The sequence below is a fragment of the Laccaria bicolor genome, genomic scaffold (assembly GCF_000143565.1).
Source record: "Laccaria bicolor S238N-H82 LACBIscaffold_28 genomic scaffold, whole genome shotgun sequence".
Taxonomy (NCBI): Eukaryota; Fungi; Basidiomycota; class Agaricomycetes; order Agaricales; family Hydnangiaceae; genus Laccaria; species Laccaria bicolor.
The window spans coordinates 303,219-321,674 of record NW_001889899.1 but is presented as its reverse complement, the minus strand read 5'-3'; the positions used below and the strand labels follow the sequence as shown (position 1 = coordinate 321,674).

General features: G+C 47.4%; 6 protein-coding genes across 6 annotated transcripts; 3 read left to right on the top strand and 3 right to left on the bottom strand.

The window, feature by feature from the left end:
- Positions 1-2,932: 2,932 nt before the first annotated feature.
- LACBIDRAFT_391675 (uncharacterized protein) lies at positions 2,933-4,321 on the top strand (the record flags this gene model as incomplete). The annotated part of the gene is made up of 3 exons (XM_001884955.1): positions 2,933-3,111; positions 3,161-3,714; positions 3,771-4,321. The coding sequence occupies 3 exons, from the start codon at positions 2,933-2,935 to the stop codon at positions 4,319-4,321; spliced, it is 1,284 nt and encodes a 427-aa protein (XP_001884990.1).
- A 941-nt stretch (positions 4,322-5,262) lies between these two features.
- Positions 5,263-5,880, bottom strand: LACBIDRAFT_237891 (uncharacterized protein; the record flags this gene model as incomplete). The annotated part of the gene is made up of 2 exons (XM_001884851.1): positions 5,263-5,636; positions 5,688-5,880. The coding sequence occupies 2 exons, from the start codon at positions 5,878-5,880 to the stop codon at positions 5,263-5,265; spliced, it is 567 nt and encodes a 188-aa protein (XP_001884886.1).
- Positions 5,881-6,684: 804 nt separating this feature from the next.
- Positions 6,685-9,243, bottom strand: LACBIDRAFT_330618 (uncharacterized protein; the record flags this gene model as incomplete). Its single annotated transcript, XM_001884850.1, has 4 exons — positions 6,685-6,945; positions 7,154-8,145; positions 8,198-8,791; positions 8,853-9,243. 4 exons carry the CDS (start codon positions 9,241-9,243, stop codon positions 6,685-6,687), a joined length of 2,238 nt encoding a protein of 745 aa, XP_001884885.1.
- A 1,563-nt stretch (positions 9,244-10,806) lies between these two features.
- LACBIDRAFT_304567 (uncharacterized protein) lies at positions 10,807-12,077 on the top strand (the record flags this gene model as incomplete). The annotated part of the gene is made up of 2 exons (XM_001884954.1): positions 10,807-11,334; positions 11,388-12,077. 2 exons carry the CDS (start codon positions 10,807-10,809, stop codon positions 12,075-12,077), a joined length of 1,218 nt encoding a protein of 405 aa, XP_001884989.1.
- A 526-nt stretch (positions 12,078-12,603) lies between these two features.
- On the top strand, positions 12,604-13,235 carry LACBIDRAFT_304566 (uncharacterized protein; the record flags this gene model as incomplete). The annotated part of the gene is made up of 4 exons (XM_001884953.1): positions 12,604-12,643; positions 12,710-12,831; positions 12,879-13,042; positions 13,100-13,235. The coding sequence occupies 4 exons, from the start codon at positions 12,604-12,606 to the stop codon at positions 13,233-13,235; spliced, it is 462 nt and encodes a 153-aa protein (XP_001884988.1).
- A 4,077-nt stretch (positions 13,236-17,312) lies between these two features.
- On the bottom strand, positions 17,313-18,209 carry LACBIDRAFT_237828 (uncharacterized protein; the record flags this gene model as incomplete). The annotated part of the gene is made up of 2 exons (XM_001884849.1): positions 17,313-17,686; positions 17,741-18,209. 2 exons carry the CDS (start codon positions 18,207-18,209, stop codon positions 17,313-17,315), a joined length of 843 nt encoding a protein of 280 aa, XP_001884884.1.
- Between the last annotated feature and the right edge of the window lie 247 nt (positions 18,210-18,456).

Here is an 18,456-nt window from a genome sequence, read left to right as displayed (position 1 = left end):
GTTTTGAGAGTCACTTATGTGAATGTACCTTTTCACAGATTGTTTCAGCTCTGCAGAACATAATAATGGCTGTTACCTCATGTAAAAGCCACCTCTGGAAAGCTGGAGAAGTCAGGATTTGAACAAGCTAGGCCCGACGATAAGTTGTTTGGGGAAAAGAAAAGTCTTGATGGTTTCTATCATAAAAAGTACCATTTCACAGGTTGTTTCAGCCCCGCAACATGTAATAATGACTTTTGACTCATGTAAAAACCACCCTTGAAAAGCTTGAAAAAGCATAATTCTAACGAGCTAGGCCCGACGATAAGTTGTTCAAAAAAAAAAAAAAAAGTCTTGATGATTTTCGTTGTAATGCCACAATGCAGTCAAGGTTTGATAGAGATTATCAACATAAAACCCTCTTTTCTGTGTTTGTCAACAAAAACAAAACATCTCTTGAAGATTTTAACATGGTAATTACCATGGCATTGAGGTCTATCAGCTGGCTGGTTTTCAGGTTACATGGATTGAAATTGGGTGAGTGCGTCGTTGTTCGTCGGGATGCAGGGTCTGTTTGCATGCAGCAGAGGGTCCGTGCACCAAGTGCATCACCTCAATTTGGAAATGTCTCAGGCACAAACTGAAACTTTGATGGTCCCTGCCCAGCAACAAGCAAGATAGCCGTACCATCCTCATTGCCGCAACACCCTTTTCTGGTCCTGCATAATGCATACTTGGTTACCTCTGGCTATCAGAGCCAGAGCTCATATTAAGAGAAAGTGTGCACAGCTAAGTCCGAAGTACCATTAGATTGGTGGTGTTTTTGGGGCAATGTGTAGTGCTTAGCTTGGCAGGGTGTTCTATGCAGTGGCTAGTCCAGTGGAGTATCATAAAGAAATGACACCGCCGGCAGAGCACCATTTGCGGAGGGATTGTGTACTCAAATATATTTTCAGTATAAATGTGTCAAACATATTCTAACAGGCTATTATACATTTTCTTAAATGGAAGTGGAGGCAATGTGCAGTGGCTGGTCTGGTGGAGTATCATGAAAAAATGACACCACCAGCAGAGCAATATTTGCGGGGGGATTGTGTACTTAGATATTTTTTTGGTGTAAATGTGTCAAACACATCCTAACAGGCCATTATAAATTTTCAATATAAAAGCAGAGACAATGTGTGGTGGCTGGTCCGATGGTGTATCATAAAGAAAATGACACCGCCGGCGAAGCAATGTTTGCGGAGGTATTGTGTACTTAAATATGTTTTCAGTGTAAATGTGTCAAATATATTCTAACAGGCTATTATAAATTTTCAATATAAAAGCGGAGATGATTTGTGGTGCCTGGTCCGGCGGCGTATAATAAAAAAATGACACCGCCGGCAGGGCAATATTTGCGGACATATTGTGTACTTAAATATGTTTTCAGTGTAAACATGTCAAAAATATTCTAATAGGCTATTATAAATTTTCAATATAAAAGCGGAGGTGATTTGCAGTGCCTGGTCCGGCGGCGTATAATAAAAAAATGACACCACCGGCAGGGCAATATTTGTGGAGGTATTGTGTACTTGAATATGTTTTCAACGTAAATGTGTCAAACTTCATTATAATTCTTTTTCTATTTTTGCGGAGTCAATGTGCGGTGGCTGGTCCGGCGGTGTATCATAAAAAAATGACACCACCAGCAAAGCAATGTTTCGAGAGGTATTGTGTACTTAAATATGTTCTCAGTATAAACATGTCAAAAGTATTCTAACAGGCTATTATAAATTTTCAATATAAAAGCGGAGGCAATTTGCGGTGGCTGGTCCGGCGGCGTATCATAAAAAAATGACACCGCCGGCAGGGCAATATTTGCAGAAGTATTGTGTACTTAAATATGTTTGCAACGTAAATGTGTCAAACTTCATTATAATTTTTTTCTATGTTTGTGGAGTCAATGTGCAGTGGCTGGTCCGGCGGTGTATCATAAAAAAAATGACACCGCCGGCGAAGCAATGTTTGTGGAGGTATTGTGTACTTAAAATCTGTTTTCAGTGTAAACATGTCAAAAATATTCTAACAGGCTATTATAAATTTTCAATATAAAAGCAGGGGTGATTTGTGGTGGCTGGTCTGGTGGCGTATCATAAAAAAATGACACCGCCGGTGGGGCAATATTTGCAGTGGTATTGTGTACTTAGATATGTTTTCAATGTAAATGTGTCAAACTTCATTATAATTCTTTTTCTATGTTTGCAGAGTCAATGTGCGGTGGCTGGTCCGGCGGTGTACCATAAAAAAATTATATAACCAGTGGAGCAATATTTGTGGAGTGATTGCCTTGCTGGTGTACTGAAATCCTTTTGCAGATTAAATGTGTGAAGCTTCTTCCAACAGATCATTCCAATATGCATAATTTCTGCAGAGGCAATGTGTGGTGCTTAGTCCAGTGGAGTGTTTCAGAAGCAATGTGCAGTGCTTAGTCTGGCAGAGTGATTCCACTCAAATTGTAGCAAACAGCATACATAGGTTGATAATATTATGCATGATTGGTATAAGCCAGACTTCTAATTCTAAGTATTCAACTGGATGATCGCCGCCGGCATGTCACCAACACCCCGGCGGAGGGCAACCCCACAGAGGGTTATGACATTCAAGGTACACCCAGCCGCTCCAGTGGTGTGGGACATTGTTGCTGACGGCCCACACATAGTTACTGGTGGATTGTTCAGGGTCCGGCCGCCCCTTTGACAATGGGGTCCGGTAATCAAACCGGCCGTCCGGCTAGACCCATACCATTTGATGGATTGTCAGGGCAGGGTGGCCCATTACTAATGAGCCAAGGTGACTAACCTAACTGTTACTTGTACACGTGATGGTTCGAATTTGTCATGTCTTTACATTTAGAGGAGGCGGGAATGTGCAGAACCCCGGGATGGATCGTAGTAGACCTCCTCTGAGGTGGATGGTATTTCAAGCGGGGGAGCTCGGTCTTCGCACAGAACCATTCGAGCATGAGCTTTCTCCTCATGAGCAGATCAATATCATCCAGTCTTTGACATGGGTCTGGTGGCCGCTTGAGCTTTGTTTCTTCGATAGATTGACATACTCGAGGCGTAACGATGGAAAAAAGACGACTCATAAGCAAGTATTCTCCAAATGCGAGGCAATACCTCAACTAACTGTCTTTTAGGCCTCATCTCGGGTCAAGGCGCAAAATACACCCTAATCAGAAGATCCATGGTTCTCTCTTGCTGGCCGGTAAATTGAAGAGCGGGTACACTCCAAAAGCACGTCCTTTGGATGACGATGCATCATTCTGGGATACAGCGCGTGAGAAGGGGCTCGGCAATTGGCTGGAATTGGACTTGTTCGACGCTGTGCGCGCCCATGTGGAGAAGTTCATCACCGAGGATGATAGTAGTGTGTGGGAGAATTTGCGCCATATTGGAACTTGGGGTAAACTTGCTCAGTACCTCAGAATCTCCATAGCTCACATATGGGCACATTTAGCGGATGGACGACAAGCAGTGTACGTTGAAGTCATTAACGGGCTGAAGACACTTGCTCTCAAGCCTGAGATCACGTTTCAACTCCTGCACAACACGGTAGACATCCTCAGGGGTCATCGAGCCAATTTACAACTAAGTTCGTCGATTGAAATTCCTCTCGTAGCAGACCTTCGACATAGTCACGAAAAACACTACCAGGAGACAGCACAGCAGTTTATGGAGCAGTTTACGGATCGTAAGTGAAAGCCACCACTCTTTTGTGAATGACTGAACCCATGGCTCTAACCTCAGCTTCCATCTTCGTATTGAGTGGACACACAGAGCGGATCACATCTGTCACATTCTCGCCTGACGGCAGGCGCATAGTCTCGGGCTCGTGGGACAGGACAATTCGGATCTGGGATGCGGGGACAGGGAAGCCAATGGGAGAGCCATTCCAAGGACATACAGCTGTGATCCTACTTGTGGCATTCTCGCCTGATGGCGGGCGCTTAGTCTCGGGGTCGTACGACCAGACAATTCGGATCTGGGATGTGGAGACGGGGAAGCCAATGGGAGAGCCATTCCAAGGACACACAGGTGACATCAACTCTGTCGCATTCTCGCCTGACGGCGGGCGCATAGTATCGGGGTCGGGCGACCGGACAGTTCGGATTTGGGATGCAGAGACGGGGAAGTCAGCGGGAGAGCCATTCCAAGGACACACAGGTGACATCAACTCTGTCGCATTCTCGCCTGACGGCGGGCGCATAGTCTCGGGGTCGGACGACCGGACGATTCGGATTTGGGATGCAGAGACGGGGAAGTCAGCGGGAGAGCCATTCCAAGGACACAACAGTTGATCCTCTCTGTCGCATTCTCGCCTGACGGCGGGCGCATAGTCTCGGGGTCGGTGACAAGACAATTTGGATTTGGGATGCAGAGACGGGGAAGTCAGCGGGAGAACCATTCCAAGGACACACAGGTTGGATCTGGTCTGTCAGATTCTCGCCTGACGGAAGGCGCGTAGTCTCAGGCTCGGTCGACCAGACAATTCGGATCTGGGATGCAGAGACGGGGGAGCCAGTGGGAGAGCCATTCCAAGGACACACAGGTCCGATCTTTTCTGTCGCATTCTCGCCTGACGGCAGGCGCATAGTCTCGAGCTCGTTCGATAAGACAATTAGGATCTGGGATGCGGAGACGAGGATACCAGTGGGACAGCTATTCCAAGGATCCACACATCAGATCACGTCTGCCGCTTTCTCGGACAGCACGCCCGTACCCTCAGGCTCGGGCAACAATACAGTTAGGGTTCAGGGCGCAGAAACAGAGTAGATAGTGGCAAGAGTGGATGATACCACTATCATATCTACCTGGACTTTCCCTCGTCTCCCGTTATATTTCTTTCCCTCCCTCTGCGGTGACTTTCTTGTGCAGTACGTACAGTCGGGATTTATGCAAGTTCAATGAACAGACTGGGGTATGGGCATCAAATTTGTCAAAGCCCTCTAACTACTCCTGACCCTCCTGACCATTAGGGGCGCTCAGAGTCGGAGTTAGTTGTTGGACGTGTATACTTTCTTGTTCAGTTTTTTTACATATTATTTACTATTGTCAATGGTTTGTGAGTCGTGACATGAAGTGAAGGCCGATTGAGATGTTCACCAGCACCTCACGATGATACTTATGTATATAAGGAAGCCCCACAATGGGCTCTCATTAACGGCTCAAGTACAATAACAAAAGTACTTAAAAGGAGCAGAAGGGACGACGAAAACAAATAATGAAACACAGTCCAAATCTACTTTGGCAACTGACCCGCAGCCACCTCAATCAAATTCTCCTCCCCTGGCGCATTCTGCACATATCTCGCATTAAACTTCAACACACTTTTAAACTCCGAAAACGCTTTCGGACTAATCGGCAGGAAAGTATCCGCGACGAGGAAAGTGACACCGTCAGTACATGGAGGAGTCGTCAACGATCCAATATATTTGAATAGGGAAACGATGTTGAAGAAATTCGTGATGTTGGAGAAGGAGAGTGGGCCAGTGGTGGTTGAGCTGCCTTGTTTTGTGATGGCGTGGAGAGGAGCGGAGAGGGGGGCTAGGAGGTTTGCATTTGTTCCGGTGAGGGATAGTTCGAAGAGCGCTGCGAGGACGAAAATGGAACCGTCTGATGGACTAAAGTTTAGTTCAAGAACGGATGGGTTTGAGTTCAACTTACCAGACGCGATGTTGACGAAATGCACCCCCATCGGATAAAATTGCGCGTCGATAAGGTGTTCTGCGGGCGTATGGAAATGATATTGCTTCAGGCTGTACGTCTTGCGTTCAAATATCGTAGTCCCATTGATCACAACCTCGGCCTCAACCGTCGAGCCCAGGTTCTCAAACTCCGCCGACTTGGATGGCAACATCAAGTCAAAAACGAAAAAGGGTAAGTAATGGTATCGACAAGTCGACAATAGAGGCTTTAAGAAGTTTAAAGCACATACTTCCCAATTGACACGAGGAAAAGTTGTGCCCAAGCGGGATGAGATTAGACGTTGAGAATGCATAGAATTTCCAGACAGGTCTTAGTACAAGAAGGACCAGGATTGAATATTTTTGAGCCGAAAAGAGTCACGCGCACGGGTGGCATTTACTTGTGGCCTTGTCGCGTTGCATTCGAACACGCACAAAGCCAAGAGAATCAGCGGTGTGATTGTGGCAAGTGCAAGGTGGCAACAGGAACTTTACGGAATGAGTAGAAGGCGACCTTGTAACGCCTTTGAACTGTAAGATTCGACTTCAATTTGAAGCAGGTTTGAAGCGAAAGCGCTTCCATAACGTCGCGCCAAGAATGCTGAAGCTGAAGTTCGACAATCTCGAGAGTCCAGAATGAGGTGGTGGCGTATTGGTGGCGTAATCAATGAAGGTTGTTTACTTTGTCAGATGAAGACAAACTCGTAAGAACAATGAACAACAAGAGTCCTTTCCCACCGCTGTTCAGCTTGATCCACGAGTACAGTTGCGGACAAACAAAGGCATCAAATTTGGTATCTCGGGAACGGGAATTTTCTGGACAAAACTAACGACAGATTTGAACTCGGACGGTCAAATAGAGCCTAAAAACAGTCCTCCCAAGTTTTTCCCATGAGGTTTTGGGTACGCCAAATTTTTTGACCAAAATTTTTGGTGTGCCGGTGGGACATTTGGGCGGGCCGAAGCGTCAAATCTTATCAAGGGTTGAGAACAGCCTCAATCGACATCATCGCCCGTTGGGAGACTTGGCGATGCTGCTTCTGCTTTTTGACGGCCCACGCTGCCGCGTGTCCTGTCAATCCGAGGCGATACGCACTCATAAAACGCCACGAGCGATTGATGAATCGATGTATGACCTCGGTGGGACATGCTTCGAGATATTGCTTAGCCGCATTCTTTGCGTCTTGAAATGTTTTTTTGTCAACTTCACGGTAGCGGTATTTACACCACCCCCAATACTATAGACATGTCAGATAGCAAATGGAAATTTAAGAATGTACTTGCCATTTCAATGGGATTCAATTCACAATGAAATTTCGGTAGAAAAATGCATTCATGACCTCGAGATTTGATGAATGTTTCGAGCATTGACGGCTGATTTTTGAAATCATCCTGTTGACTAAGAAGACGGGCGAGACAGCAGTTTTGGTTATCGAATGGGCACACTGGAGAACACTTGGCACGAAGTTTCTGAACGTTAAAACCACGCTCCTCGAGAACTCGTTGCAAACCTTTTGGTTTGCCATCGGGAAGTGTCATTGATTGTGGTTTACCACGATGTTCTTCCACAGGATTTGTCTCTGGAATAATGGTGTCTTGTTGACGTCGCTGTTTTCCACCATCAGATTTGTTCATTTCAAAGGCTTTGAGAGCGTCAGGCGGCAGAGATGCGTGTGCGGAAGATTGATCAAAGATGAAAAGACTTTGCTTCCCAGGATGTGCCGCTTCAAATATTTGAATTGCCTCCTCCATTTGCTTGAGTAATTGTTCACAATCCCACCACGCATCGCCGCCAGATCCGGGATAAATGATTTTAGTGGAATCTCGCACAACGTCTCCCTTCTCATCCAACAAAATTAGGCGGCCATTTTCCGGGTTAATAAATGCTGAGACATGAATGAGGCGCCCACGCCCCTTTTTGCGCAACGGCTGTTCTCCCTTCCGCAGCCACACACTCCTGACCTCCTCATTTGCATGAAACGTGCTTTCGTCATCGAAATTTGGTATAATTTCGCGTTCCCCAGGTTGAAGAACAGGTTCCACACACCGTAATTCAGGCCCCTCATAATGAGCCATGCGGGCCTCAAATTTCGCCATCAAAGGAAGAAACACATCCTGACGATATTTGACAACGTCGTCGCGCTCGTGGCCATCCATATAAACTCCCTTCTTGACTTGTGTATATCGCCATCCAAGTTTAATAAGCCAGCGTCGAGCAGTGCGAGTGCCGATAGGTTTTTTGGGTGTGATGTCAAGAGCGGGAAGAATTACTGTATTGACGGCGACTTGGAGCTTTTTTGGCGTCACCTTGCCAGTAGGTAGGCTTTGAAGAAAATCAAGAATTCGCTTTTTTACAAGCTCATCCTTGAGTAACACCACGATGCTCGATTGGAAGTTGTTCGAATATTTGGTAATGGCGCGCGAGTGCTCGAACCTTCCTAGAAAACCAGACACCTTCTCGTTCATGCCACTGTGCTGCTATTTCCAAACTAGCTTCTATGCGTGATCGTCCTTTGATACGGAGGGTAGCGAAGTTGCATATTATCATGAGTTTGTTGAGTTCAGACAGTGCAAATTTCTTTGCATTCTTCTTGAGATCGGCCTTGATTTGTGCTCGAAGCGTGGCCCAGTCCTTGATTTCTGTCGGAGGATTGCTGACATCCTGTTCTAATTCCTCCTCCCATGCTTCCATTTCCTCTGCTTGTCGTTCTGGGCTTGGTAAATTGATTTCTTCATCGTCGTCACCAAGTTCCTCCTCTTCTGATGCTGAATTGTCAGAATTCCCCATGGTTAACTCAGATTCCGGAACGGTGGAAAGGCCAACGGAAACCTCTCGATTATCTTCACCATCCGAAATATTGTAAGTCTCCCTAATGACTTCTACAGAATCTTCCGACTCCTCAGATGATATGCTGCGATCTGAAACTCGTCGGACTTGGGGAATCGAAGAGCCGCTCCGAGTCGGGCGCGCTTCGAAAAATGCGTCAAGTTGGGTCTGATCCTTGAAAACCTTCGCATGGCGCTGTTGTGACCGCACGGATTTACTCATAACATCCGGGCCTTTCATGTAGGTTTTGGGACGCTCTAAACGTAATGGTTCATTGGCAAAAGGTACGTAGTCGGATTGGATTCAGCGTTACATTACCTTTCTTCTTCCCCTTCAGACGCCTCAATCGGTACGGAATCCAATCCATATCGTTTGGATCTTCGTCGATCTCACATGATAGCTCCGCCAATTTTTTTCCAAGCTCTCGACTTGTCAATCCCTTCCACTCGTGATCGGACTCGAAATCAGAATCAGGATCATCCTCCTGCTCACTACTGGCAAGATCTTTCATGTCTTGTGGTGGCTGATCATCCTGCTCCTCATCATCGGGTAGTAGCTCGCCTGGGTTAGCGCTGGGGTAATGCTTGTCCGCATTTTTGCCTGCAGACTCGCCAATGGCTGACGGAATGGGAATTACAGATGGAGCAGGCTGATTCTTCAGCCCCGAGATATTTCTCTTTTTCTTGGGTGGGCGACCTTTTGGGGCCATTTTGCGAATTTTTTAATGAGGGAACGGCTCGATAGAAAGTCACAAGTTTGTGGGATCAGATTATATCTTATGAAAGCTATCCAAAAACGACTTTTCCGAGATTTTAGCATTTTTTTTGGGCACGCGCCAATATTTTTGGGTCATATTTTTAGAAAACTACATTTATGAAAAATCCGCTCGTGCAATTCGATAAGTGAGGTCCTTCCCGCTATCTTTCAGGCATTTTTAGAAGCTTTTGATATGTGTGGCCGCTACTATAATTGGTGAGATAAATTTGATGCCTTTGTTTGTCCGCAACTCACTTCAGGCAGCAATGGATATGAAGGGCCACATAGGTGTAAACATAGGCACTAAAAACTGGAGAATAGACCAAAATCAGTGTTCCCCTAACATATTTGCTCTCATTTTCTAAGTTTGGTGATGGAATTGTACATCCAACATATACATAACACAAACTTACAATAAAAAAAAGGATCAGATCCAAAAAATGACTGAAAAAATATGATCTAACTAAATATGAACTCAGATCATATTTATTTGTTCATTTTTTGGATCTGATCCCTTTTTTTATTGTAAGTTTGTTTTATGCATATGATGGATGTACAATTCCATCACCAAACTTAGAAATTGAGAGTAAATATACCAGGACAAAAGAGATTTCAGCATATTCCACAGTTTTGAGGGCATATGTTTATATATTTGTAGCCCTACATATTCGTCGCTGTCACAAGTGACTGTACGACCAAACGAATTACCTCTTACATAACGTACCTCATCCACACCCAACGAGCCGACGGCGATTTTGGCGCTGTGGATCTCCTAGAGCCGTCTGCCGCCTTGTCATACTTCCGAGAGCTCTGCTCTTCATTCACGGACGTTTCCCAAGACGTCATCGACAACTTCTTCCAGGACTTGATGCGTCTCGTTCGGTCTCAAGGGGAGCCTGCTGTCAAGGCGCACACAGTGCCGAGGGAGGTGTCGGAGGAGGTGTATGAGATTTTAATGAAGAGCAAGGGTGCGGAGGTTTGGGATACTGAGGTTGATGTGATTCGGACTTTGGATGGGGCTAAACGACGAGGACACAACCTGGCACGGAAACTTCAAGTCATGCGATGTGGAGAGTTGTCATGGAGACAACGACGAAGGGTAAAATGTCAGTAAGCTGTATTTTCGATATCAAGTCCAAGAAAATGACGGTACACTCAGAAAACTCGACTTTTTAAGCAACAATCACCACATTTCAACGACATCGCGCCGGACTGACGAACGGAGGATGCTCAAGACGGTTGATGGCGAGCGAGGGCGATGTCGTGAATTTCAGAGGATGATGACTGATTGGTGAAGGACGGACGATAGGTCGACAACAGCTGTTGGGACATTGGGTAAGACGACTTCTGCGAACGTTTATGGGAGAGGGACGACTTACGTTTCGTGAGTAGGACGTCCGAAACATCACTACTCCGAGGTTGCGGCGATCCTTCATCCCCTCGTCTACGAGCTTCATCAGCTGCAAAACCACGTCTTCAATCTATTTCGTCATCGTCAAAAGTGAGGGTGGAAGATATGGCACCCATGGGAAAGTCAGCCACCGTGGAGGGTTATAAAGCCGAAAGAAGTGGATCGGTTTCAGGCCAATCGACTCCATCATCATCCCCACCATCGATGTCCCCCTCGACTTCCCCGCCCTCATGTGCACATTCCAGACAGCCATCTGGAGGGACTGAGGCCATCGCGAGCTCTTCTTCCCGCCGTGCACACGCACCTTCCGTCTCAGCTCCACCGCCAGACCCATCCTCGTTCTCACCAACACAACCAGGACAAGATACCCATGGCATGACGCCCTCCATCATCCCGCACTCACCTCCAGCAACAACAACGAAATCACGACCTATAGAAAAGAAAGTGTCAGCCTCCGCGCGGGATCTTCGTCTCGGCTTGACGATGACACCTACACCACTAGTAACGCCCACAACGCGTTCTAGGGCACAAAATACATCGCCTGAGCACGAACCTTCGCATCACCGTGATTTTTTTACTGCGAGTAGACGGTGTTCGAAATGTCGTGAGGTTGTTAAAAGTCCTCGATCTTCTGTATGTTTCTTTCGTTCTTTCGTTCTTCACGCTGATCTCATGATTCCACACAGCCAAACGAACCCTTCTCCCCTCGGCTCCTCCACCTCCCCTGTGCATCCTGCAACACAAACCACTGCAGGGGCTGCTTCAAACCCACCCGATGTCCACCCACCTGCTCCGGCGGCCAGTCATGCCCAGTGCGGACCTGCTGCTCTGCCATTTGCGCCATTGCCTTATTCGAAGTGCTGTGCAGCTTCGATAAGGAATACGCGGGGGAGTTTATCATTGTTGTGATTGCGCGTACGGATAAGAGGACACGGGCGTTTGAGGGGGTGTTGGTGGGTACGTTGAGGAACGTATCGAGTTGGCTTGTTCAGGCAGCCTCTGCATCCGAGTCGTCATCTGGATCGGGGATACATGCCTCCATACCACGACTATTCACGGTCTCCCACCTCCCTTCGGTGATGCACGCCTTTCTATCGCACACACTTGGCGCAGAGCGCGATTGGGTGGTTCACAGCGAGGTATACATCGCGCTGATGGACGTGATCAAGAACCTCTCTTCGAGTTCGAATGGTGGGGTTTCTGGGGTGATGAAAGAAGGAAGGAGTTTGGGAGATGCGGTGAAGAGGTTGGAGAGGCATCGGCAGGGATTGGAGAGGTATGGGAATAAGTTCAAGTTTGCGGCTATGGCGGAGAAGATTGAAATGCTTTGTGAGGGGATTTCGTATTTGTTGTTTCAGCAGCTTGTTGGGGGGTGATTGAGGGGGTTGGATTGGGTGTGGTTGAAGGAGGAGGTTATCATTATTGCATACGGTCCCAGGTGGTCTCTGCTGGGCAGATGAACCCCCAGCAGAGACCCATCGCAAAGCTTTTTCTCTTTTCCTAATTTTTTTTCTTTCTTCTTCAGAGTTTGGTTGCATTACATAGACGTCCAAGGACATTAATTCACTTACACTACGTGTATACTTTCTTGTTCAATTTTTTACATATCTAATGTCGATGGAATATATTTGGTTTAGGCAAACTAGTACATACAGAGGTAAGCATTAGTGAAGGCCCATTCAGATTTTCAAGAACCAGCGCTAGCCAGCGTTCTGGGCCGTGGTGTAATGACTTGTAATGAGCACTTCGATCGTTCCTACTGTGTATCCGGTCGACATGTCACCCGCTTACAACTGCTTCGAGCTAGCCTCGAGGCTCGGCGTTTCTCCTTACATATAATCTGGAGCAACATCCAGTGAACGCTCATCCATTCCCTCACAATTACCCACTTCCCTTTTCTCCATGCCAGACGATCATATACCTTCCGTTAAAGGCGAGAAATGTAAGTACTACCTCGTCCGCATCTGACTCTGTTCTTTGTTGAACAACGCTGACTTTCTTTGATAAGCGACCGCCAGTGCGGGTGTTGTCACTACCTCGGACACAGAAATCAAACTATGTCAGCATAAGATCGGTGGTAGGAACCTCATTGTTTGCATCGACGGTACCGCAAATCAGTTCGGAGAGAAGGTGAGTATGCGTTTGCGAGGCTCACCACTTGCTGACATTCTTGCAAGAACACAAATGTCATCGAATTGTATAATCGCATCTTGAAGGAGGTCGAAGACAACCAGAAAACTTGGTACAACAGTGGTATCGGGACGTACGCCCGGCCATCTTGGAGATCGTTCAAATTCTACCGACAGGTCATTTCTCATAAGGTTGATTTGGCGATTGCATGGTGCGCTGAGTGGTCACTTATATACCTTGCTTTTCTTTTACCTTTTTTCTCGTTCAGGAATTTTGAACGAACAGTATTGGGTGCATATCGCTGGTTGTCAGATAATTATGAGCGTGGGGATTGTATATTTCTTTTCGGCGAGTTGGAACAATATGTGACTTGTATGTCCTTCGATGCTCAGGGATCTAACTAGGGTTTTCTCGTGGCGCATTCCAAGTCCGCGTACTCTCGGCGATGATCGACAAGGTGTGCTACGTTCTGAGAACAGTGGCAGCCCCGATTGACGTCTTCGGAAAAATCTAGGTCGGGCTGATCCATAAGGGAAATGAGATGCAGATTCCATTGTGCGCTTAAATTATCCCATATCTTATTATTCGTTAACCAATTACCTCCAGTGCATATGAGCTATACGTAGACCCGAAAAGTGATGAGGTATCAAGTTCAGTAACTCGAGTTGGATCACCGCAGGCGAAGCAAGAGACCTCCAGCGCCGAGCGTTTCAAGCGGGCCTTCTCATACAAAGATGTACGAGTGCATTTCGTTGGTTCCTGGTATGTAATACGTGCTGCCATTATGGAACCCTGTACGCTCATGATCAGAGTTTTAGGGATTCTGTCTCGTCCATTGGGATTGCACGCGGAAAGAAGATGCTCCCTCGGACAGTCGACGGGATGAAACACGTCTGCTTCTTCCGCCATGCACTGGCGCTCGACGAGCGACGGGTCAAGTTCTTGCCGGAGTACGCTTATGGAGGTTCAGCCACTTGTGCAAACCCAGACGACGAGAATCCTTCAAGTGCTAACCCTAGATCTTCGGAAAAGGGCAATGAACCATCCACGATAAATGAGGGGGAAACTACCCAAGATATATCTCCAAGCGATGACGTTGACCGCTCGCAGGGTATGAACAAGGTGACGGTAAAGCATCCGCAAACGCTGGAAGTCTGGTTTGCGGGCACGCACTCGGATATGTAAGTACATTCACCTGTCCACCTGATGGTTCGAATTTGTCATGTCTTTACATTTAGAGGAGGCGGGAATGTGAAGAACGCCGAGATGGATCGTAGTAGACCTCCTCTGAGGTGGATGGTGTTGCAAGCGGGGGCGCTAGGTCTTCGCACAGAGCCATTCGAGCGTGAGCTCTCTCCTAGCGAGCAGATCAATGTCATCGAATCTTTGACGTGGGTCTGGTGGCCGCTTGAGCTTTGTTTCTTCGATAGATTGACATACACGAGGCGTAACGATGGAAAAAAGACGACTCACAAGCAAGTATTCTCCAACTGCGAGGCAATGCCTCGACTAACTGTTCTGTTAGGCCTCACCTCGGGTCAAGCCGAAAAATACACCCTAATCAGAAGATCCATGGTTCTCTCTTGCTGGCCGGCAAATTGAAGAGCGAGTACACTCCAAAGGCACATCCTTTTGATGACAATCCATCATTCTGGGAGACAGCGCGTGACAAGGGGCTCGGCAATTGGCTGGAATTGGACTTGGACGACTTTGTCCGTACCCATGTGGAGAAGTTCATGACCGAGAATGATAGTACTGTGTGGCAGATTTTGCGCCAGACTGCTTCTTGGGGTAAAATTGCCACTCAGTACCTCAGAATTTTCGTAGCTGACATATGGCGACATTTAGCGGATGGACGACAAGCAGTGTACGATCAAGTCATTGATGAGCTGAAGAAACCCGCTCTCGAGCCTGAGATCATGTTCCAACTCCTGGGCAAGACGGTAGACATCCTCGGGGATCATCGAGCCAATTTAAACCTATGTCCGTCGATTGAAATCCGTCCTCTTCAAGTTGTGGCAGACCTTCGACATAGTAACGAAAAACGCTACCAGGAGAGAGCACAGCAGTTTGTAGAGCAGCTTACGGATCGTAAGTGAAACCCACCTTTCTTCTTTTGTATGGAGGACTGAACCCATTGCTCTTACCACAGCTTCCATCTTCGTATTGAGTGGACACACAAGTTGGATCTGGTCTGTTGCAATCTCGCCTGACGGCAGCCGCGTAGTCTCGGGGTCGAAAGACCGCATGATTCGGATCTGGGATGCGGAGACGGGGAAGCCAGTGGGAGAGCCATTCCAAGGACACACAGGTCCGATATTTTCTGTCGCATGCTCGCCTGACGGCAGACGCGTAGTCTCTGGGTCAGACGACAAGACAATTCGGATCTGGGATGTGGAGACGGGGAAGCCAGTGGGAGAGCCATTTCAAGGACACACAGATCAGATCTGGTCTGTTGCATTCTCGCCTGACGGCAGGCGAGTAGTCTCGGGCTCGCGGGATCATACTGATTCGGATCTGGGATGCGGAGACGGGGAAGCCAGTGGGAGAGCCATTCCAAGGACACACAGGTCCGATATTTTCTGTCGCATGCTCGCCTGACGGCAGACGCGTAGTCTCTGGGTCAGACGACAAGACAATTCGGATCTGGGATGTGGAGACGGGGAAGCCAGTGGGAGAGCCATTTCAAGGACACACAGATGAGATCTGGTCTGTTGCATTCTCGCCTGACGGCAGGCGAGTAGTCTCGGGCTCGCGGGATCATACAATTCGGATCTGGGATGCGGAGACGGGGAACCCAGTGGGAGAGCCATTTCAAGGACACACACAATCGATCAAGTCTGTTGTATTCTCGCCTGACGGCAGGCGCGTAGTCTCAGGCTCGTACGACAGGACAATTCGGATGTGGGATGCAGAGACGGGGAAGCCAGTGGGAGAGCCATTCCAAGGACACACAGGTGATATCGACTCTGTCGTATTCTCGCCTGACGGCAGGCGCGTAGTCTCGGGTTCAGATGACTGGACAATTCGGATCTGGGATGCGGAGACGAGGATGCCAGTGGGAGAGCCATTCCCAGGACCCACAGATCCGATCACGTCTGTCGCGTTCTCTGACAGCAGGCGCAGGCGCGTACTCTCGGGCTCGGGCAACAATACAGTTACGATCCAGGACCTAGGAACGGAGTAGATAGTGACAAGGGTGGATGATACTAACCCGATTTATGATATCTACCCAGATATTCCCTCGTCTCCCTTTATATTTCTGTAACTACTCTTTACCATTAGGGGCACTCAGACGAGTTTGTTGTCGGACGTGTATACTTTCTTGTTCAATTTTTTGCAGACGAAAACGCTGTATGTTTTGCTATTGTCAATGGTTTATCAGCCGATCCAGATTTTCACCCACACCTCATGATGATACTTATATGTAGAAAGATATATGTAGAAAGAAGTCCCAAGAGGTGTCAGATCTACCGATCCTGGCCGTCAGATCCATTTATGACAAAGCACAAGCGGTGATATCCGAAGGACGGCATGTCAGCGGCATCTAGCATTCCCATCAAATTCAAACAACTCCGCTGCACAAGTGTTTGAGGCTGAGTGAGCGTCGATTTTGAGTCCACTAGTGTACCACAGGATATCACCTATTCATAGTATGCACGAAACTACATCAAATCAGAGGTAATGTAATTTGTGCTAAATTTTAAAGAAGAAGTGAGGATAATATGGGAAGACAATTTCAAAGAAAGACATTTGAGTCGGTAGTAGTAACACTGCGAAAAAAGATGGTGGGTAGTGAATCGACGGCGTTGGTAGTTGAATAGGTGGGATTAGAATTTAATGATAAAATGACAAAGGATTGGTATTTTTTTGCCTCGGCCTCCTAGGAGGATTACCTCGCTCGAGCTCGTTGGGGATGGACAGAAACAAGATAGAAGGTTCAAGTTACAACGGGTTTGCATGGCGCACATCGGTCACGGTGCTAGCCCTTGTCCATCATCTGGAATGCCTAGTCTTGTTCCTTCCTCTTCACTTAGAGCGATTTTTTCATAGAACTCTTGAAGTTGCGAAGAACGAGAGATGAAGGGGCAGTGTTGCCAGTAGGAGTATTTTAGTCGATTTGATTGAACGAGGGTAGTAGAGTAGAATTATACGAAGAGAGAGAATGTGGTTTCACACTACGCACAAACTTATTCAACCATTTTCCGAAGCAAGGACGCATCTGGAGATGTGGACGAAGGTGAATGCAGTACTCATGCCATTTTGATCTCACAGAATAAGCCGCCTCAAGCCACATCGTGCGAGATTCCCTAATATGGTATGAGGGTGGTACCCTCATGCTGTGGGAACAACGGTCGGGATCGGAGGATCTGAGGCCTCTTGAGAAGTCCCATCATAAACTTTCATTAACGGCATAAGTACAATAATAGAAATAAAAGGAGCAGAAAGGATGATGAAAAAAAATGAAATACAGTCCAAGTCTACTTTGGCAACTGACCCGCAGCCACCTCAATCAAATTCTCCTCCCCTGGCGCATTCTGTACATACCTCGCATTAAACTTCAACACACTCTTAAACTCCAAAAACGCTTTGGGGCTAATCGGTAGGAAAGTATCCGCAACGAGGAAAACGACGCCGTCAGTGCACGGAGGTGTTGTCAACGATCCGGTATATTTGAATAGGGGAACGGTGTTGAAGAAATTCGTGATGTCGGAGAAGGAGAGTGGGCCTGTGGTGGTTGAGCTGCCTGGTTCTGTGATGGCATGGAGAGGAGCGGAGAGGGGGACTAGGAGGTTTGCGTTGGTTCCGGTGAGGGATAGTTCGAAGAGGGCTGCGAGGACGAGAATGGAACCGTCTGATGGACCAAAATTTAGTTAAAGAACAGATGGGTATGCGTTCAACGACTTACCCGACGCGATGTTGACGAAATGCACTTCCATTGGATAAAATTGCGCGTCGATGAGGTGTTCCGTGGGTGTATGGAAGTGATATTGCTTCAGGCTGTACGTTTTGCCTTCAAAGATCGTAGTCCCATTGATCACAACCTCAACCGTCGAACCCAGGTTCTCAAATTCCGCCGACCTCACATTGGGGATGCTTAGTTTCGGATGGGTCTTCGAAAATGGGACGACGTCATGCTCGATATTTATGGGAGACTGGACATTGGCCGTTGAGCATTTTACGTTTGCAGGGCTAAGGCCCGCCCAGCCGAGAGGACCGGTGACTCCGATGTAGCTAAAGTTGCTGATGGGTACAGAGCCAGGACCTGCCTGGAGAGTACGGCGGTGGTCGTGCAGACAGACACCTTGGACGAAAGAGGTGGAGAGAAGGAGAGTCGACGCAACGGCGCCAAGGAATGTTGGGTTTTGGAAGCGCATCGTATGGTGTGGTGTCCAAAGAAAGTTAAGAGACGGCCAAGCGACCAGAAGAAGGGGTGGCTGACAGGACACGAATTGTTTGGGGGGGGTTATATAGAGTCTCTGATAAAAAGAACCACCCCATGGATAGTGAGTACTGGCAATGGCAATGTAAGCGAAATTCGCTCAATGGAAAATGCCAAGCCCTGCAGGGAAGGACGACAAAACATCAAGTCAAAAACGAAAAGGGTGATGGTATCGACAATTG